Here is a 22,655-nt window from a genome sequence, read left to right on the forward strand (position 1 = left end):
TTAAAAAATTATTAGTTTAAAACTTAAAAAAAGTAAATAAATAGATGATTTAATTTTAAAAATTAAAATATAATTTTTTAAAATTTTATTTCTATAATTTTTAAGCAATACAATGCATTATTATAGTGACAATATGCATAGAATTTTTTTTTAATATCTCTTTTGTATTCACTTACCAGATATTCTCCATTATCTTTTACAACATGAACACATCTTAAACTTTTTTTTTATTTTTAAATTTTATTTCTGATAAGATAATATTGTATATAAAAATTTAACAACCCCGTAAAATATTAAAATCTTTTTAGTTTAAAGCATCTCAAACGAATAGACAAACAGACGCTTGCTTTAAATAAGGATGGAGTATTAAAGTACAATATTTACTATTTAAAATATACAAATAAATTGTTTAGTATATTCTAAATAGCTTACTAATTTTAAAATACACGTAATATTAGGAGGAGTTGTTGTTCTTACAATACGTTCGTTTTACCATGTCAAATTAATAAATATAGTAAAAGATTTAGAGAATATTAATTAAATATCTAGTAAATTAATTAAATTGTAGGATCATGAAGAAATTTTTATATTTTTATAAGAGATAAAGCCATTTAAGTAGCTTAGAATGTGATGGAAGAATTATGTGATGCGGAGTATCTGATACACGAAATCTTAGTTAAATTATTTGGAAAATATATTAAATTTTTCCATATTTTTATATTATAATTCAATGGTTTTATAATAACCTTCTACTTTGCTTCTCTGTCTGTCTGACAAAGTGATAGTTTTCTATAGCTTTCGGCAATTCGTAAACAATGTGAAGTACAAGATGAATGTCTTCAGGGCGAAATTCCGATATCCGTCCTCTCAGGTTCATTATCGTTGTAAAGTAATAATATCAAGCTAAAGTTTAATTAACATGTACATCACGAACGAGTATCTTTGCTGATCGAATCGTTTCCATTCCTATATAATCAATTTTCAACTTTAACATACCTCTAGAAATACATTAATTCGAAGAGGAAGCCAACAATAAGATCAAATTCTGATATAAATTTACATTAAAAAAAATTTCTGAATTGATTTTTTAGATAAAAAATACATTAAAGTCCGCATAAAATCTCATAAAAGTAAGCTCTAAATATATAATAAAGCAATAATAGACCGTATAACTGGTGTGACTTTACAGGTTTATTCTATACAAGAATCAATAAAATTTTGTAAAAATATTATAGAAAAAAAAAATTTATATATAATGATTTTATCAAAAAAAAGAAACACACTTTATTGTTTACAATACAAACTATACAAAAATAGATTATAAAAATAACATTTTGATGTTTTCAAGATAAGAAAAAAAAATCACCCTCCATATCTAAAGATGATAAAAAAAATATTTTCTTTTATATAATTTAATTCAGTAAGCTAAAAAGAATAAATAAATAAATAGAATATAAGTTTGTAGATTGATAACAATATTATATTTAAAATATTATTGAATAATAATAATAATAATAATAAAATTAGAAATAAATTATCTCCTTTTCTTTCACACGAGTTACTTTGATAAAGAGGGATGATAAGAGATATTATGATATTGGAAAACATATAATTGAGATTAAAATAGTCAGATCGATATTGAAATCTTACTTGCTTATCAATTATTTGATTACATTTAGAATGTTACGTGAGAATGTTTGGTAAATTGTTATAGAAAGATTCTTATCTCGATGCTCTTTTTTCCCCTTCTTCTTCTTCTTCTTCTTCTTTATTCTTTCTTTACTTAGTGACAATTACACCTTTGAGTAATTTAATACAATAATTTGCATATATGTTGACATTATGATTGGCAGCTTATAAACTAATAATAATTGTTTAGATACGGATGTCAAAGGTTACTTATAAATAATTCCAATATTATGTAATGGATATGAACAATGGTACATTAATTTGATAAATGGAATTTAAGAATTGGAGTTTGTTTATAATTCTAAGCATATTTATACTATATAATGGGTTGAAATTTAATATGTTTATTAATGTTTTATCAATCTTTCATGGTTATAATTGTTATAAAGGATTCAAAATTGAGAAATTTTAAATAGAATTTTGCTTGAAAATTTATTTTGAAATTAAAAAAAAATTAATTTTGTTAAATATTTATTAAAAATATGAGTTGAGTAATTATAAATAATTTTAAAAAATAATTTTAGAGTGTTCAAGAATCGAAATTGAATGCTTCATCGTCTTCATCGATACTTCAAAATTACAATTTTCTTCGTTTTAATGTGAAAATTTTAAGTATTATATTGAAATTTTGAGGGTTTTTTTTAAAGATTATTAATTCAAAATTTCTCTGTATTAACTCGTTTTATTGATGTATAAATCTAGTTACATCTCATTAAATCAATACCAATCGATACGTTCTTCCTGAATTAAACGTAGGACCTATACATGGGCTATACATTACAGCTTATGGTCTCACATTAAAGGATATAGTTTAAGGCTTTCCAATTTTAAATTGATTATTATTTGATAAACGGATAGAGAGCTCTAATATGTTACCTTAAAGCCACAACAAGGCCCCCCATTTAATTTCCTTAATACTGAAAATAACTCAAGAAACTTTAAATGTCTTCATTTATATAATAGAAGAATAGATTCTTATTAAAATAAATTAGGATATAAATTTACATAACTCGTATACAAAGAAGAGAAAGAGAAAGATTAACATTCGATAACATTGTCCTGATATTTTATTATCATATATCCAATTAAACTAAAATCTGAATAGGGGATAATTTAAAGGGGAAAAAATATATATAACAACAATAATAATATCATTAATCTACATTTTTATGATAATTTTTTAAAAAAAAATAATAAAAAAATGTAGAATAAAACACATATGTTAACAAGGAAAATGTCAATTAACAGATTAAATAGTGGGCTTAAGGGTATAGATATAAATCAACCCTTTATCACCAGTTAGTAGTCAGACTACATCATAGGATAGAGAAAATAAGGCAATATATTCAAAAACACCTTTGCATATACACGACAGTCGTCTTCGAATCATTATTTTCAATGAAGATAATGCATCCTGTGCTTCGAAAGCATCACATTTGTTATAAATACTGACAAGAACGGTGCAGACTACAAAATGAGATTCTCAATCATGATCTTACAAAAGAAAATTTGTATAACACAACATTACCATTAGAGTCAGAAGCGACAGCCTGTAAATCACACAAAGGTCATCTTTTAGAAGTAAACTTTTAGTAACGAGTCCACCCCTGAAGGTGACTAATGAGACTTTTATATTATGCAGATGTGTTTTCTGTAATTTTAGTTCGTAATTTTTAGTTGTCAAATGTATATATAACTGTGTAGGAAGGATTTAATAGTGTTTACTAATAACCTGTGATGCTTTAATATTTTATCTTCCTAATTAGTTACATTTAAATAAAAAAAAACACGAAATTTTTTGTATTAATTGGCAAAATGGAACTAAAAATTCTTATAATAAAATTTATTTTTAATCATTTATAATCTTATGAAGATAATTTTTAAGTTTTAAGTATATTTTTTGATATTTTAGTAAGTAAAATATATCTTTCAATACAAAAAAAAAGATTAGAAAATTGTAATTTATAAATTAATTTTTTTTAATAAACAGAATATTCATCGAATAGAATAATTAATAAATAAATACTTTAATTAATTTTTATAAAATTAAACATAATATTTAAATATTCTGCAACACGTCTTAAGTACCGCATCCTTAATCATCCGCATCATTTATCCTTAGTTAATTTAATGATCATGGATTCCATTCTTATATTTCTTTTGTTGATACAGTCAATGGCATTTAGAACCTTATTAATACTGATTAATGTCTCTGTGGAGAATGAAAGTTCCCACAACAGCCTCAGGTATATATATATTCTTAGTGGCAATACGTTTACGAGTTACAACTTCAACTCTAGGCATTTATAACTAAGGACGAGTTCAATTATTGTTCTAATTTACTAGTCAATAATTTAATATAATTTATTATATTTATATTTAAGTAATTTTAAAAATATAATTTTTTTTTTCTTTCTAGTTGAGGCATCGATTTGGTTGCTACGATGAAATTCAAGACATCGCATCTCATAAAATTCGTCAATGTAACTGGGTGAGGTTCTTACGATTTTCTCCTACATTCAGTGGAGAAGTCAATCTCTTGGGTTCTTTAGTAAAAGGAGAACCAGTTTATGAAACCATCAGGACTGTTGCACCACACACAGAGTTGGTGGTTTATTATGAAGACACTGAAGAAGATTATAAAAACCCAGTTGACTTAATTTCCACTCAATATAAACAAGCCATGGGAATGATCCTTGAAGGTTAATTTATCCTATTATTCTAATAAATTTATAAAAATCAATAAAAAAATTCTATTAAAAAAAACTCCTCTTATGCTTCACTTCTTAGAGATTCTTAGTTTATCATAAACTAGAATTGCAAAATCGTAAGATTTGTAAGTGAAAAACTCGAGTTAAATGTATTTTTCTAACAATTTATATATATATTTTTTTCTACATGAAAAATGGTTTAATTTTTAATAAATGTATTTAAAAATAAGTAATTTTATTGTAAAAATATCGTGCAATAAAATTAAGAATATAGCATCGTACGTTCACTCTTCACATCCAGATAACAACAAACAATCCCTAAATTAATTAGTCATCATAAGAATTAATAAATTATTAAATTAAAAAGATAAAAAAATAATACATAATTGAATACTATATTATCGTGTAATTCGTATGACAATTCGGAATCAATTTTACCTTATGAATCTTTTGTGTCATCCATAAAGGATCTCTCTCTCTCTCTTGTTTTTTCATCCTCCATTTTTTTTAACAGACTGACATTGCCCTAAGCTGTACTAGACACGTTACTTCTAGGGCAAGTTTTGCTTAAGGCAAAGGCGTTTCCTCGAACTTCTTAGTTGAGTGACCCCCAATCCCCGAAATCTTCTCTTAAACTTGAAGTAAAAGATGACAGTAATATCAGTAACTATATATTGTAAGTAGCATTGAATCACTCCTCGACTCTTCTACAATGAGAATAAGCCTTCGGCTTTTGACTGAAGAATTATCGCCTATATTCTTCATCCTGGCTATTTCAAAATTGATTTAAATTGCTTGCTTCCTTTATAAGTTTCCAGACTCGCTTACTCTAGGCAATGTAATTAGCTTGCTTCATTAGAAAAAATAATAATAATATATATATTTTTTTCTTTATATATAAAGTATATTGTCAATGATATAATACTTATTATCAAACACGGAAATCTCAAGTCAACTGTAGGATATTTAATTGACAATTTGAGTACTCAAATGCACGACAATTTATAAAAATATATGATATGTGTACTAATTATATCAAAATTAAACGTCTGGGTGCACGAAAATGTAAAGTTTATAAGGGATGTGAGTGTTTTATGTGTATGGAAATTCATAGCTCTTAAGGGATGCAAATGTTCTACATATATGAACATTTACATAAGGATACAGGCGCTTTATATATATAAAATTCGTAGTTTATAAAGGTTGTGAATGTATATGGTAATTCATAGTTCATACGCATGTAAATTGTCTAGACACAAACATTTACATAAGGGATCTGATAGGCTACAAATACATAAAAATGTAGTCTCTAAGGGATGTGTTTCACATATAAAAATTTATAGTTTGTAAGAATTATCAGTGTTTCGGCGATAGGGACATTTACATAAAAAATGAGAGTGCTCTAAGGAAATAAAAAATTATACAGTATACATAATAGAATTCTTATGTTAAAATAAGTAAATTAAAGGAAGATATTCACATAATCTACAATTTACTAATAACCTAAAGGTTAAATTTTATCAGAAATGAAGCATAAGACATCATCATCAGCTCGATTAGATCCGCTACTTGACACGTTTAATCAACAGTGAGAAAGTAATGACATAATTAACGTAACAATAAACAAATTAAATAATTGCCTTATAATATTTATGTGTTTAAAACAACCTTAAATTTTTAAAAAAAAAACGTATTATTTTCTAATCTACAGAAACGCCTTTGGATCTATCGAAATCATTGTTCACTCATCGAATATCAGGAACGACTCAATTGACAGTAGACGATGGCAAGACGTTACCTAGTCGACTTCTGATGACACCTCCTTCTGAAAGTGACGAACGTCGTTCCTACTCAGGCGACAGTCTGTCTCCTAACGATGAGGTGGGTAACCTGGCAAACACCTCTTCTCTTAGCAATAAGGAGAAGAAGACAGGTGACATATTTCTCACCTGCCTCACGTGCCATTTTTTTCTCACTTGTGAGAGGTTATTATACCAAAATTTTAGTACGTATAAAAACTATAAATTTAGTATATATGTATTAATTATAATTTATTATATTATGACGTCTCTTTAAAAAAAACAAAAAGAACAAAGAAAATAAAACAATACTGCAATAAGTTACTTTATGTACGAACAATAAACGTCTTCTCTGAATACAAATGTGAGTTTAATGGTTAACGTTTGTAAATAAACAAAACAAGAGGTGAATAATTTGATATTTAATTAAATATTTTGTTTGTTTCCTTCAATTTAATAATGGGAAATCGAGTCCATTTTGTTTTCTGTACGTAACCAGTCGAGAATTTTAATATGTAACATTAATTCTGTGCTATTCTGTATATCTTAATGTGCTTGTAATAGTAATAAAATATAATTAAATGTGAGTTATTTTTAAATTTATATAGTCTACTGTTTAATTAATTTTAATTAAATATTTTATACAGTCATTAATAGATACTAGGTTGGTTATGGCTAAGAAAGGGAGAGAAAGACATTTGTTACCGTGTGAAGTATGTGGTAAAGCATTCGATAGACCCTCTCTACTTCGTCGACATATGAGAACACATACAGGTAAAAACATACCTTTTTTTTAATGCATTTTATACAACTTTACAGTATAAATTTTGTAATTTTTATTTACGTCGAGGTGATAAAAGTTAGAATAATTAATTTAGATAGTGCAGAAACAGTATACTAACAACCGAAACATTCAATAGGTAATTTTCTTCTTAAGAAATAAGTAGAGAACAAGTGTTGACAGGGTATGACCGTTATAAGAGTAGAAGCTACTGAATTTAACCACAACAATTCAAGCCAAGCGTGCAAAAATCACGACAATCGTGAGGCCTCCGTCACCTCACGATGGATCTTCTAGGTCGTGTTATATTCTACCCCCTGGCTATATAATTGTTATCATCAGTAGAGCCTGGGGTGTTCCACGTAACAATAGCTATATACCGTGTGTGACGAAAAGGTGGGGGTATAGGGCATAACCATTACGCTTCTGGCAATGACGTTTCTTGTTTGTTTTCGCTTTCTTTTTTCTTCTTTTCTCGATTGTCTTTTATGTTCTCTATAACCCGTACAGAGATGATACCCTTTAAAGATTACAAAGCGCAAAAATTAGGACGACATGATGTGTGAACTTAAATATAACATTAAAAAAACACAGCATTATCTATTGTTTTCTAATATTCGACCGAAGTTAATAGTTTATTATTAATTTTTTCTTTTCTCTCTCTCTCTCTTTTTTTACTGAATATATATGAAGTAGAACGTCTAGAGTTTAATTTTCTCATAATTGTTCTCGTAAATTTAATTATTATATACTTATTCCAGGTGAAAAACCACATGTTTGTGATGTTTGTGGCAAAGGTTTCAGTACTTCAAGCTCGCTCAATACTCACAGAAGGATTCACTCAGGAGAAAAACCGCATCAATGTCATGTATGTGGAAAAAGATTTACAGCAAGTTCTAACCTGTATTATCATCGAATGACCCATAGCAAAGTAAGGAGTGAAGTATATTTTAAAACTACATAATGTGCTCTTTCTAATGATATATAACATTATATAAAAATTATAAGCAAATATTTTTTAAAAAATCCATTAAGTAAATAAATCGAGTAGCAAGTTTAAAAAAGAAATTCCCCACTTAAAAATAATGAATTTTTCTTAAGAAAACACTTAAAATCTTAGAAAAAAAATTATATTTATATAAATTCTAAACGTAAATTCAATTGGGATTTTTTTAAATGTATATTTTTTTTAGTAGTTTAAGTTATACTTTTTTTTTCCTTGCATTAAGGGGTGAGAAAGTGATATAGAATACTGTTTGACAAAATCAGTCATGCTGAAAGTTATCTCACAAACTGATCTTTACGACGTAACACAATACACAACGTCCATACTGAGAAAATAGGAAAAGACCTAACATATATACCTGCCAGCTAAGAACTGATACTCTTTACATTATTGATTAAAGAATGAAATAGAGCAATTATACTGTATAAAAATCTATAAAAATGTATTTAAAAAAAACTAAAATTTTACTTTTAATTAAATAATAAAAGTGTATATTTAAATTATCTTCTTCTATCTTGATCCCATCTTCATCATTTTATCTTCCATTCTGATCCCAACTTCATCAGAACGTTTCAAAAATATGTATTAAAAACTAAATAATTTTTCTCCATTTTTTAAATATTTATAACACATAAATTAAAAATTTTTTTAATTATTTTTACTTCATTCTCCATATATAAGCCTTCTAAGTAAGGTTATGTAAGGTTATAAGTGACAGGCCTACATATAAAGAAATTCGAAACAGGGGAATTTATTATGGTTAAAGTAAAATGAATATATTAAAAAGACACACCTGTTTTCTCACGGAAGAAATTGAGGAAAATAAAGAAAAAAATAATAATAATAAGAAAGAAAAATTTCCGAATCAGATCTGTACGACTTTATTATTCTGTTAAGAAGAATAGTGACACATCAGACCTTATAAGGTTGACACGTCACTGGGGAGTACACAGACTTTCTACTGTTTTACAGGGCGTGTTACACTCTCGCCTTAGACCACCTGGCGTCTGAAGGAGTTCACCTGTTACGCAATTTGACTCCATGTGTTAGCTTCCCACAGGTGCATCGTACCAACACCCTTTTTTCTATAATCAGGACTGTAATATTTGGCACAAAAACAAAAATTCTATATAAACTGGTGGAATTTTTGTATCGTGCCCTATAAACTATAAAGTTTCATGGTTTTGCAAGTGAAATATCGTAAAAATTCTGCCTAAAGATTTAAGTAAATCGCCCTTTTACTTAATAAAATTAAAACTAATTTCTATGCTCCTATACGAGTTAATTATGTACTAAATTTAATTTTACAATAATTTTAATTGCTTTATAATTAAAATAAAAGATAAAACTAATTGTAATTTATCCAAAATTACAGATTTTATGTATTATTTAATAATCCTCTCCTTTATTCTTCGTTTTAATGCATTGATAACTGGAACTGATCTTAAGTTTCGTCGTTACTAAATAATTCATTAAAATGTAATATTAATTATAAAATTAAATATAGATAATTAATTNTTTTAATAAACAGAATATTCATCGAATAGAATAATTAATAAATAAATACTTTAATTAATTTTTATAAAATTAAGCATAATATTTAAATATTCTGCAACACATCTTAAGTACCGCATCCTTAATCATCCGCATCATTTATCCTTAGTTAATTTAATGATCATGGATTCCATTCTTATATTTCTTTTGTTGATACAGTCAATGGCATTTAGAACCTTATTAATACTGATTAATGTCTCTATGGAGAATGAAAGTTCCCACAACAGCCTCAGGTATATATATATTCTTAGTGGCAATACGTTTACGAGTTACAACTTCAACTCTAGGCATTTATAACTAAGGACGAGTTCAATTATTGTTCTAATTTACTAGTCAATAATTTAATATAATTTATTATATTTATATTTAAGTAATTTTAAAAATATAATTTTTTTTTCTTTCTAGTTGAGGCATCGATTTGGTTGCTACGATGAAATTCAAGACATCGCATCTCATAAAATTCGTCAATGTAACTGGGTGAGGTTCTTACGATTTTCTCCTACATTCAGTGGAGAAGTCAATCTCTTGGGTTCTTTAGTAAAAGGAGAACCAGTTTATGAAACCATCAGGACTGTTGCACCACACACAGAGTTGGTGGTTTATTATGAAGACACTGAAGAAGATTATAAAAACCCAGTTGACTTAATTTCCACTCAATATAAACAAGCCATGGGAATGATCCTTGAAGGTTAATTTATCCTATTATTCTAATAAATTTATAAAAATCAATAAAAAAATTCTATTAAAAAAAACTCCTCTTATGCTTCACTTCTTAGAGATTCTTAGTTTATCATAAACTAGAATTGCAAAATCGTAAGATTTGTAAGTGAAAAACTCGAGTTAAATGTATTTTTCTAACAATTTATATATATATTTTTTTCTACATGAAAAATGGTTTAATTTTTAATAAATGTATTTAAAAATAAGTAATTTTATTGTAAAAATATCGTGCAATAAAATTAAGAATATAGCATCGTACGTTCACTCTTCACATCCAGATAACAACAAACAATCCCTAAATTAATTAGTCATCATAAGAATTAATAAATTATTAAATTAAAAAGATAAAAAAATAATACATAATTGAATACTATATTATCGTGTAATTCGTATGACAATTCGGAATCAATTTTACCTTATGAATCTTTTGTGTCATCCATAAAGGATCTCTCTCTCTCTCTTGTTTTTTCATCCTCCATTTTTTTTTAACAGACTGACATTGCCCTAAGCTGTACTAGACACGTTACTTCTAGGGCAAGTTTTGCTTAAGGCAAAGGCGTTTCCTCGAACTTCTTAGTTGAGTGACCCCCAATCCCCGAAATCTTCTCTTAAACTTGAAGTAAAAGATGACAGTAATATCAGTAACTATATATTGTAAGTAGCATTGAATCACTCCTCGACTCTTCTACAATGAGAATAAGCCTTCGGCTTTTGACTGAAGAATTATCGCCTATATTCTTCATCCTGGCTATTTCAAAATTGATTTAAATTGCTTGCTTCCTTTATAAGTTTCCAGACTCGCTTACTCTAGGCAATGTAATTAGCTTGCTTCATTAGAAAAAATAATAATAATATATATATTTTTTTCTTTATATATAAAGTATATTGTCAATGATATAATACTTATTATCAAACACGGAAATCTCAAGTCAACTGTAGGATATTTAATTGACAATTTGAGTACTCAAATGCACGACAATTTATAAAAATATATGATATGTGTACTAATTATATCAAAATTAAACGTCTGGGTGCACGAAAATGTAAAGTTTATAAGGGATGTGAGTGTTTTATGTGTATGGAAATTCATAGCTCTTAAGGGATGCAAATGTTCTACATATATGAACATTTACATAAGGATACAGGCGCTTTATATATATAAAATTCGTAGTTTATAAAGGTTGTGAATGTATATGGTAATTCATAGTTCATACGCATGTAAATTGTCTAGACACAAACATTTACATAAGGGATCTGATAGGCTACAAATACATAAAAATGTAGTCTCTAAGGGATGTGTTTCACATATAAAAATTTATAGTTTGTAAGAATTATCAGTGTTTCGGCGATAGGGACATTTACATAAAAAATGAGAGTGCTCTAAGGAAATAAAAAATTATACAGTATACATAATAGAATTCTTATGTTAAAATAAGTAAATTAAAGGAAGATATTCACATAATCTACAATTTACTAATAACCTAAAGGTTAAATTTTATCAGAAATGAAGCATAAGACATCATCATCAGCTCGATTAGATCCGCTACTTGACACGTTTAATCAACAGTGAGAAAGTAATGACATAATTAACGTAACAATAAACAAATTAAATAATTGCCTTATAATATTTATGTGTTTAAAACAACCTTAAATTTTTAAAAAAAAAACGTATTATTTTCTAATCTACAGAAACGCCTTTGGATCTATCGAAATCATTGTTCACTCATCGAATATCAGGAACGACTCAATTGACAGTAGACGATGGCAAGACGTTACCTAGTCGACTTCTGATGACACCTCCTTCTGAAAGTGACGAACGTCGTTCCTACTCAGGCGACAGTCTGTCTCCTAACGATGAGGTGGGTAACCTGGCAAACACCTCTTCTCTTAGCAATAAGGAGAAGAAGACAGGTGACATATTTCTCACCTGCCTCACGTGCCATTTTTTTCTCACTTGTGAGAGGTTATTATACCAAAATTTTAGTACGTATAAAAACTATAAATTTAGTATATATGTATTAATTATAATTTATTATATTATGACGTCTCTTTAAAAAAAAACAAAAAGAACAAAGAAAATAAAACAATACTGCAATAAGTTACTTTATGTACGAACAATAAACGTCTTCTCTGAATACAAATGTGAGTTTAATGGTTAACGTTTGTAAATAAACAAAACAAGAGGTGAATAATTTGATATTTAATTAAATATTTTGTTTGTTTCCTTCAATTTAATAATGGGAAATCGAGTCCATTTTGTTTTCTGTACGTAACCAGTCGAGAATTTTAATATGTAACATTAATTCTGTGCTATTCTGTATATCTTAATGTGCTTGTAATAGTAATAAAATATAATTAAATGTGAGTTATTTTTAAATTTATATAGTCTACTGTTTAATTAATTTTAATTAAATTTTTTATACAGTCATTAATAGATACTAGGTTGGTGCATAATATTTAAATATTCTGCAACACATCTTAAGTACCGCATCCTTAATCATCCGCATCATTTATCCTTAGTTAATTTAATGATCATGGATTCCATTCTTATATTTCTTTTGTTGATACAGTCAATGGCATTTAGAACCTTATTAATACTGATTAATGTCTCTATGGAGAATGAAAGTTCCCACAACAGCCTCAGGTATATATATATTCTTAGTGGCAATACGTTTACGAGTTACAACTTCAACTCTAGGCATTTATAACTAAGGACGAGTTCAATTATTGTTCTAATTTACTAGTCAATAATTTAATATAATTTATTATATTTATATTTAAGTAATTTTAAAAATATAATTTTTTTTTCTTTCTAGTTGAGGCATCGATTTGGTTGCTACGATGAAATTCAAGACATCGCATCTCATAAAATTCGTCAATGTAACTGGGTGAGGTTCTTACGATTTTCTCCTACATTCAGTGGAGAAGTCAATCTCTTGGGTTCTTTAGTAAAAGGAGAACCAGTTTATGAAACCATCAGGACTGTTGCACCACACACAGAGTTGGTGGTTTATTATGAAGACACTGAAGAAGATTATAAAAACCCAGTTGACTTAATTTCCACTCAATATAAACAAGCCATGGGAATGATCCTTGAAGGTTAATTTATCCTATTATTCTAATAAATTTATAAAAATCAATAAAAAAATTCTATTAAAAAAAACTCCTCTTATGCTTCACTTCTTAGAGATTCTTAGTTTATCATAAACTAGAATTGCAAAATCGTAAGATTTGTAAGTGAAAAACTCGAGTTAAATGTATTTTTCTAACAATTTATATATATATTTTTTTCTACATGAAAAATGGTTTAATTTTTAATAAATGTATTTAAAAATAAGTAATTTTATTGTAAAAATATCGTGCAATAAAATTAAGAATATAGCATCGTACGTTCACTCTTCACATCCAGATAACAACAAACAATCCCTAAATTAATTAGTCATCATAAGAATTAATAAATTATTAAATTAAAAAGATAAAAAAATAATACATAATTGAATACTATATTATCGTGTAATTCGTATGACAATTCGGAATCAATTTTACCTTATGAATCTTTTGTGTCATCCATAAAGGATCTCTCTCTCTCTCTTGTTTTTTCATCCTCCATTTTTTTTTAACAGACTGACATTGCCCTAAGCTGTACTAGACACGTTACTTCTAGGGCAAGTTTTGCTTAAGGCAAAGGCGTTTCCTCGAACTTCTTAGTTGAGTGACCCCCAATCCCCGAAATCTTCTCTTAAACTTGAAGTAAAAGATGACAGTAATATCAGTAACTATATATTGTAAGTAGCATTGAATCACTCCTCGACTCTTCTACAATGAGAATAAGCCTTCGGCTTTTGACTGAAGAATTATCGCCTATATTCTTCATCCTGGCTATTTCAAAATTGATTTAAATTGCTTGCTTCCTTTATAAGTTTCCAGACTCGCTTACTCTAGGCAATGTAATTAGCTTGCTTCATTAGAAAAAATAATAATAATATATATATTTTTTTCTTTATATATAAAGTATATTGTCAATGATATAATACTTATTATCAAACACGGAAATCTCAAGTCAACTGTAGGATATTTAATTGACAATTTGAGTACTCAAATGCACGACAATTTATAAAAATATATGATATGTGTACTAATTATATCAAAATTAAACGTCTGGGTGCACGAAAATGTAAAGTTTATAAGGGATGTGAGTGTTTTATGTGTATGGAAATTCATAGCTCTTAAGGGATGCAAATGTTCTACATATATGAACATTTACATAAGGATACAGGCGCTTTATATATATAAAATTCGTAGTTTATAAAGGTTGTGAATGTATATGGTAATTCATAGTTCATACGCATGTAAATTGTCTAGACACAAACATTTACATAAGGGATCTGATAGGCTACAAATACATAAAAATGTAGTCTCTAAGGGATGTGTTTCACATATAAAAATTTATAGTTTGTAAGAATTATCAGTGTTTCGGCGATAGGGACATTTACATAAAAAATGAGAGTGCTCTAAGGAAATAAAAAATTATACAGTATACATAATAGAATTCTTATGTTAAAATAAGTAAATTAAAGGAAGATATTCACATAATCTACAATTTACTAATAACCTAAAGGTTAAATTTTATCAGAAATGAAGCATAAGACATCATCATCAGCTCGATTAGATCCGCTACTTGACACGTTTAATCAACAGTGAGAAAGTAATGACATAATTAACGTAACAATAAACAAATTAAATAATTGCCTTATAATATTTATGTGTTTAAAACAACCTTAAATTTTAAAAAAAAAAAACGTATTATTTTCTAATCTACAGAAACGCCTTTGGATCTATCGAAATCATTGTTCACTCATCGAATATCAGGAACGACTCAATTGACAGTAGACGATGGCAAGACGTTACCTAGTCGACTTCTGATGACACCTCCTTCTGAAAGTGACGAACGTCGTTCCTACTCAGGCGACAGTCTGTCTCCTAACGATGAGGTGGGTAACCTGGCAAACACCTCTTCTCTTAGCAATAAGGAGAAGAAGACAGGTGACATATTTCTCACCTGCCTCACGTGCCATTTTTTTCTCACTTGTGAGAGGTTATTATACCAAAATTTTAGTACGTATAAAAACTATAAATTTAGTATATATGTATTAATTATAATTTATTATATTATGACGTCTCTTTAAAAAAAACAAAAAGAACAAAGAAAATAAAACAATACTGCAATAAGTTACTTTATGTACGAACAATAAACGTCTTCTCTGAATACAAATGTGAGTTTAATGGTTAACGTTTGTAAATAAACAAAACAAGAGGTGAATAATTTGATATTTAATTAAATATTTTGTTTGTTTCCTTCAATTTAATAATGGGAAATCGAGTCCATTTTGTTTTCTGTACGTAACCAGTCGAGAATTTTAATATGTAACATTAATTCTGTGCTATTCTGTATATCTTAATGTGCTTGTAATAGTAATAAAATATAATTAAATGTGAGTTATTTTTAAATTTATATAGTCTACTGTTTAATTAATTTTAATTAAATTTTTTATACAGTCATTAATAGATACTAGGTTGGTTATGGCTAAGAAAGGGAGAGAAAGACATTTGTTACCGTGTGAAGTATGTGGTAAAGCATTCGATAGACCCTCTCTACTTCGTCGACATATGAGAACACATACAGGTAAAAACATACCTTTTTTTTAATGCATTTTATACAACTTTACAGTATAAATTTTGTAATTTTTATTTACGTCGAGGTGATAAAAGTTAGAATAATTAATTTAGATAGTGCAGAAACAGTATACTAACAACCGAAACATTCAATAGGTAATTTTCTTCTTAAGAAATAAGTAGAGAACAAGTGTTGACAGGGTATGACCGTTATAAGAGTAGAAGCTACTGAATTTAACCACAACAATTCAAGCCAAGCGTGCAAAAATCACGACAATCGTGAGGCCTCCGTCACCTCACGATGGATCTTCTAGGTCGTGTTATATTCTACCCCCTGGCTATATAATTGTTATCATCAGTAGAGCCTGGGGTGTTCCACGTAACAATAGCTATATACCGTGTGTGACGAAAAGGTGGGGGTATAGGGCATAACCATTACGCTTCTGGCAATGACGTTTCTTGTTTGTTTTCGCTTTCTTTTTTCTTCTTTTCTCGATTGTCTTTTATGTTCTCTATAACCCGTACAGAGATGATACCCTTTAAAGATTACAAAGCGCAAAAATTAGGACGACATGATGTGTGAACTTAAATATAACATTAAAAAAACACAGCATTATCTATTGTTTTCTAATATTCGACCGAAGTTAATAGTTTATTATTAATTTTTTCTTTTCTCTCTCTCTCTCTTTTTTTACTGAATATATATGAAGTAGAACGTCTAGAGTTTAATTTTCTCATAATTGTTCTCGTAAATTTAATTATTATATACTTATTCCAGGTGAAAAACCACATGTTTGTGATGTTTGTGGCAAAGGTTTCAGTACTTCAAGCTCGCTCAATACTCACAGAAGGATTCACTCAGGAGAAAAACCGCATCAATGTCATGTATGTGGAAAAAGATTTACAGCAAGTTCTAACCTGTATTATCATCGAATGACCCATAGCAAAGTAAGGAGTGAAGTATATTTTAAAACTACATAATGTGCTCTTTCTAATGATATATAACATTATATAAAAATTATAAGCAAATATTTTTTAAAAAATCCATTAAGTAAATAAATCGAGTAGCAAGTTTAAAAAAGAAATTCCCCACTTAAAAATAATGAATTTTTCTTAAGAAAACACTTAAAATCTTAGAAAAAAAATTATATTTATATAAATTCTAAACGTAAATTCAATTGGGATTTTTTTAAATGTATATTTTTTTTAGTAGTTTAAGTTATACTTTTTTTTTCCTTGCATTAAGGGGTGAGAAAGTGATATAGAATACTGTTTGACAAAATCAGTCATGCTGAAAGTTATCTCACAAACTGATCTTTACGATGTAACACAATACACAACGTCCATACTGAGAAAATAGGAAAAGACCTAACATATATACCTGCCAGCTAAGAACTGATACTCTTTACATTATTGATTAAAGAATGAAATAGAGCAATTATACTGTATAAAAATCTATAAAAATGTATTTAAAAAAAACTAAAATTTTACTTTTAATTAAATAATAAAAGTGTATATTTAAATTATCTTCTTCTATCTTGATCCCATCTTCATCATTTTATCTTCCATTCTGATCCCAACTTCATCAGAACGTTTCAAAAATATGTATTAAAAACTAAATAATTTTTCTCCATTTTTTAAATATTTATAACACATAAATTAAAAATTTTTTTAATTATTTTTACTTCATTCTCCATATATAAGCCTTCTAAGTAAGGTTATGTAAGGTTATAAGTGACAGGCCTACATATAAAGAAATTCGAAACAGGGGAATTTATTATGGTTAAAGTAAAATGAATATATTAAAAAGACACACCTGTTTTCTCACGGAAGAAATTGAGGAAAATAAAGAAAAAAATAATAATAATAAGAAAGAAAAATTTCCGAATCAGATCTGTACGACTTTATTATTCTGTTAAGAAGAATAGTGACACATCAGACCTTATAAGGTTGACACGTCACTGGGGAGTACACAGACTTTCTACTGTTTTACAGGGCGTGTTACACTCTCGCCTTAGACCACCTGGCGTCTGAAGGAGTTCACCTGTTACGCAATTTGACTCCATGTGTTAGCTTCCCACAGGTGCATCGTACCAACACCCTTTTTTCTATAATCAGGACTGTAATATTTGGCACAAAAACAAAAATTCTATATAAACTGGTGGAATTTTTGTATCGTGCCCTATAAACTATAAAGTTTCATGGTTTTGCAAGTGAAATATCGTAAAAATTCTGCCTAAAGATTTAAGTAAATCGCCCTTTTACTTAATAAAATTAAAACTAATTTCTATGCTCCTATACGAGTTAATTATGTACTAAATTTAATTTTACAATAATTTTAATTGCTTTATAATTAAAATAAAAGATAAAACTAATTGTAATTTATCCAAAATTACAGATTTTATGTATTCTTGTGAGAGGTTATTATACCAAAATTTTAGTACGTATAAAAACTATAAATTTAGTATATATGTATTAATTATAATTTATTATATTATGACGTCTCTTTAAAAAAAACAAAAAGAACNTGTTACTTATTTGTTTTTCTTAGCTCACTTCTTCATCATTTATCAGAGAAGATTGGTATTTTATAATTAATCATTTATTTTATATTAAAAAAATGAAGATATTGAAGAATCCTTTGTATCATTTTGATGCTCCAATAGGCGTATACGCGTTTAATATTTAGAGAAGTTAAAACTTGATAAACTTATATAAAAATAAAAATAAATATATTAAAGATCAAGTTTTTTATCAATTTATTTTATTTTATTCGAGAAATATTTTCTTATCATAAGAATTTTCTGGTGGAAAATGTTCTACCATAACCGTTTATGCAACCATGTTGTGGAGGAAACAACCTTAAAAATGTGGCCACAACTATGTTGTGGTAACATTTTAGACATTTTTTTTTTTATCTCTACGCTTTAAAAATGTTGTAATAATGCTAAAAATTGTAAGAAAACATAGATAAAATTATAACTTTTAGAATTATTCATAGACATAAGAACATACGAATTTGTTAGAGAACAACTTCAATTCGATTTTAAAGTATATAAGGCTCAAAATAATTAATAAATTTAAAGTAAATACTACATTTTAAACATTATAAATCTGTAAAATTGTTTGTATTATTAATTATTAATACATTTACAAAGTAATTAAAAGAAACGGGGGATGAAGTTATTTCATTGTGTTCAACGAAGAAATGTTTTTGTTTATGCATCATTAATGCAATTAACGATTAAAATAAGCATTTAAACATAATTTATTTTTATTTAGAAAGATATAAGAGGATTATATTATTTTAAAAATGCCATATGTTGAGTGTATTTCTTTTTTGATTATTTAAAAAAAGGAGATGATGTTATACGAAGGACGAAACCCAATTTCAGTTCTTACAGATCGTATACTCTTCTATTTTTATTTATAGAAAGCTTTCTTTCTAGTTTGTCCTTATGTAAAATATTTTTCTAGAAAAGTATTGCTTCTTTTTTCTACATAACACATTCACAAATTCAGCACGAACAAAATATGTCCATAATATATAAATATAAAGAATAATAAAATTCGGAACCGTCTATTTAATTCCTACTTGAAATTCACTCGATACTTCTAAAAATATTTCGAAGTATACTGTGTATATGTTAGAATATAAGAATATAATACTTTTCTCCGAATTATTTTTATTTTTGTTTTCTCCCTGTTATCAATTAAATAATGTTTTAATATTAATAATATATTCCTATGAAAGAAGAGTGATATTTATAAGTAACATTATCTTTTAATAACCTTTAAAATATTACTGTTTAATACTACTTTTACATTATTTTTATTATTACTATGTTGATTTATATATAAAAATATGGATCTTATGCTTTAAAATATGCTTGAAACTATGCTATTACACCCCAAGAATCCATTTCTATACGTTATAAAACCTTCAAATTACAAGTTTAAACGTTCTTCAACACTTCAAATAGTATGTACTTACAGTAAAATTGCATTTTTATACGTAATTTATATACAGTAAAGCGCGATTACTGTATACAATTTGCTTTATATAAAAACATACATATGAAGCATATAGTGTTTTAAAAAATGCAGTTTTTATTCACGTTAACGATATAAAAACGCAATTATGCAATATAGAAATTTATAATTATAAAATAAAGCGTATATACCAGTTAATAATAATCCATTAATTAGTATAAAAGAAGAATTTAAAACGTTTAACAACGTTAGTAATATTATTAAATAACCGTGTTATTAACTTAACATAGTACATGATATCATCTATTTTGTATTGTTTGACTTCTTTCACACGCTAAATTGTTCCGTGACTTACTGGTACTTGCACCTGACCTTCTTGCCTAATTGCCATGACATAGAACAACTTTGTGCTATATCTGACCACGTTTTTACTAACTCAACCTTGGCTATTAAAGTAACAATTCTAAGAAACGGTTGGACAATCAAACGATAGTGAAATCTATACAATAACAATAATAACTTTCTACTTTCACTTACGCAATAATACTTAAGGTGTGACGTAATTTTCTTTTTATCGAATGGATTAAAAATCTGTTACTACAGTAACAGAAATTCGATTTTAATGCGTAACGAATCGATAAGGTGACGGGATACGTTTCTAGGAAGCTGTAGATACCGATCAGATTTAATTTCTTCAAGAGAAAATTTTTACAGAAACCTTTCATTAAATGTTAGTAACCATTAAAAGACAATATGTTTCGAATTTTTCTACAATAATCACTTACATTAACAAAACAGTAGGCAAGCAATAACATGAGGTAATGGTTGAGAAATTATGTTAATGATAAGTCAGTGGTTAGTAATGTTGCTAGAAATGTACCATAACTATAGAACAAAAACCTTTATACGTAATTTTCCGAAGTGTATAATGAAAATGCTTGCGATAAATGTAAGTTTGCGTGCTAAACTGATCTGCTTAAAATGTACAAAATATGAGACATCGTTCGTGACTCTAGACCTGATATTAGCCATCTCACTACGGGGTAAGTTTGATTCTCATACTTTCTACCAGAGACTATGATGCAAGAACACGTTATTTTCGCAGTGTTGAGACTAGTAATTTCGTATGAAACGTAAGGTAACAGTCAAAACGACCGAGTCTCCGCCTGTCAAAGTACAACTCATTGTTCCTTACTGAGCCGCAGGCTTTCTTCTTTCTACTGATAGGAAATGAGAAGAAAAAAGAAATATATATATATATTAAAAAAACGGGGTAGAGATGTTTCTCTAGCAATGGATAGTAATTATGCACTTTCGCCACATTTCTATTCGGCTACCATCATTTTTTTTATGTATAACATTTATATATAACTGTCATACCTTGCGGAAGCTCAAAGATAGCACCCAAAGAAAAATGTAAATATTTTCTAGAAATAGTAGAGCCTGAAGCTAAGATAGCAATGGTCTTGTCTTCTGTGTCTTCGTATATAATTTGCATAATCTAGAAATGAGATGGGAGGAGGCCTTTGTGAAATTTTTATGTCCTCATACAGTATTCTACTTATCATATACATCCCAAATTCCTGTCGAGTTTTGTAAAAAAAACTAGTAATTTTTTTTTCAAATTTTATTACTTTATTAACACGGTTAATTAAGTAGGAAAAAAAATCAATTTTATGCACTTTAGTCTGTTACTTATTTGTTTTTCTTAGCTCACTTCTTCATCATTTATCAGAGAAGATTGGTATTTTATAATTAATCATTTATTTTATATTAAAAAAATGAAGATATTGAAGAATCCTTTGTATCATTTTGATGCTCCAATAGGCGTATACGCGTTTAGATAAGGTAAATTGCTAGGATCAAAGACACTTTAAGGTTATTAGAAAGCTATTATAAGTTATAATAGAATCATTTAGAGAAAATTCTCTTAAATAACTAGGAACTGTATAATATTGAAGAATATATTAGCATAAATGAATATTTTGTCGAATGTAAAAAAAGCGACTTTACATCTTTATGAATATATTGTCGATTCTAAAGATTATTATCCAATTCTGATGCGTTGAATTGAAATTTTTTTTGTAGACGTTCTCGCGTGAAATCTTTTCAATTTTTCATATTTTGCATAAATAAAAAAATATAAAAAAAATTTCTACACCATAAATTTCTATATATTATTTTATTTAAAATGCATATTTTACTTCGTAAAAAGTTCTTACGTTAAGTGCGCGTTATACACCGATTACAAGCATATTTTACAAATAATTTCAAACTATATTAATATATAAGTTATTTTTTTAAAAAATTATAATTAAATACATTTATTTTTTTAATATTTTCCTATAGGAAAAACCTCACAAATGCAGTCTGTGCTCTAAATCATTTCCTACTCCAGGAGATCTTAAAAGTCATATGTATGTTCACAATGGTTCTTGGCCTTACAAATGTCATATTTGCAATCGAGGATTCAGTAAACAGACAAATCTCAAAAATCACTTGTTCCTTCATACAGGTACGTTTTTAAATTATTAATTAAGAAAATAAAATTAAATTAAAAAATCATTTATATTTTTTTAAAAAAAATTAGCTTTTACAGTAAGTCTTTTAGAGAAAAAAAACTATTCTATTTTATCATAATTAGCTGGGGTTATACACTAATTATAAAATATTGATCTTCAAGTCATCCTCTAAATTAAAAAAAAATAATAATAATAAAATATATTTTT

The 22,655-nt window shown here is 27.4% G+C and overlaps 1 protein-coding gene across 1 annotated transcript in view; it reads left to right on the forward strand.

Annotated features, from left to right (window-relative positions):
* Positions 1-22,655, forward strand: part of LOC111631841 (zinc finger protein 2-like) — a 75,262-nt gene that overhangs the window by 19,537 nt on the left and 33,070 nt on the right. The window contains exons 2-6 of the mRNA XM_023376165.1: positions 4,109-4,391; positions 6,112-6,281; positions 6,847-6,973; positions 7,742-7,911; positions 22,276-22,441. Of these exons, the coding sequence (XP_023231933.1) occupies positions 4,109-4,391; positions 6,112-6,281; positions 6,847-6,973; positions 7,742-7,911; positions 22,276-22,441 (916 nt within the window). The remainder of the gene's footprint in view (positions 1-4,108; positions 4,392-6,111; positions 6,282-6,846; positions 6,974-7,741; positions 7,912-22,275; positions 22,442-22,655) is intronic.

Source organism: Centruroides sculpturatus, unplaced genomic scaffold (genome assembly GCF_000671375.1).
Source record: "Centruroides sculpturatus isolate CEXI.00-Female unplaced genomic scaffold, Cexi_2.0 scaffold820, whole genome shotgun sequence".
Lineage (NCBI taxonomy): Eukaryota > Metazoa > Arthropoda > Arachnida > Scorpiones > Buthidae > Centruroides > Centruroides sculpturatus.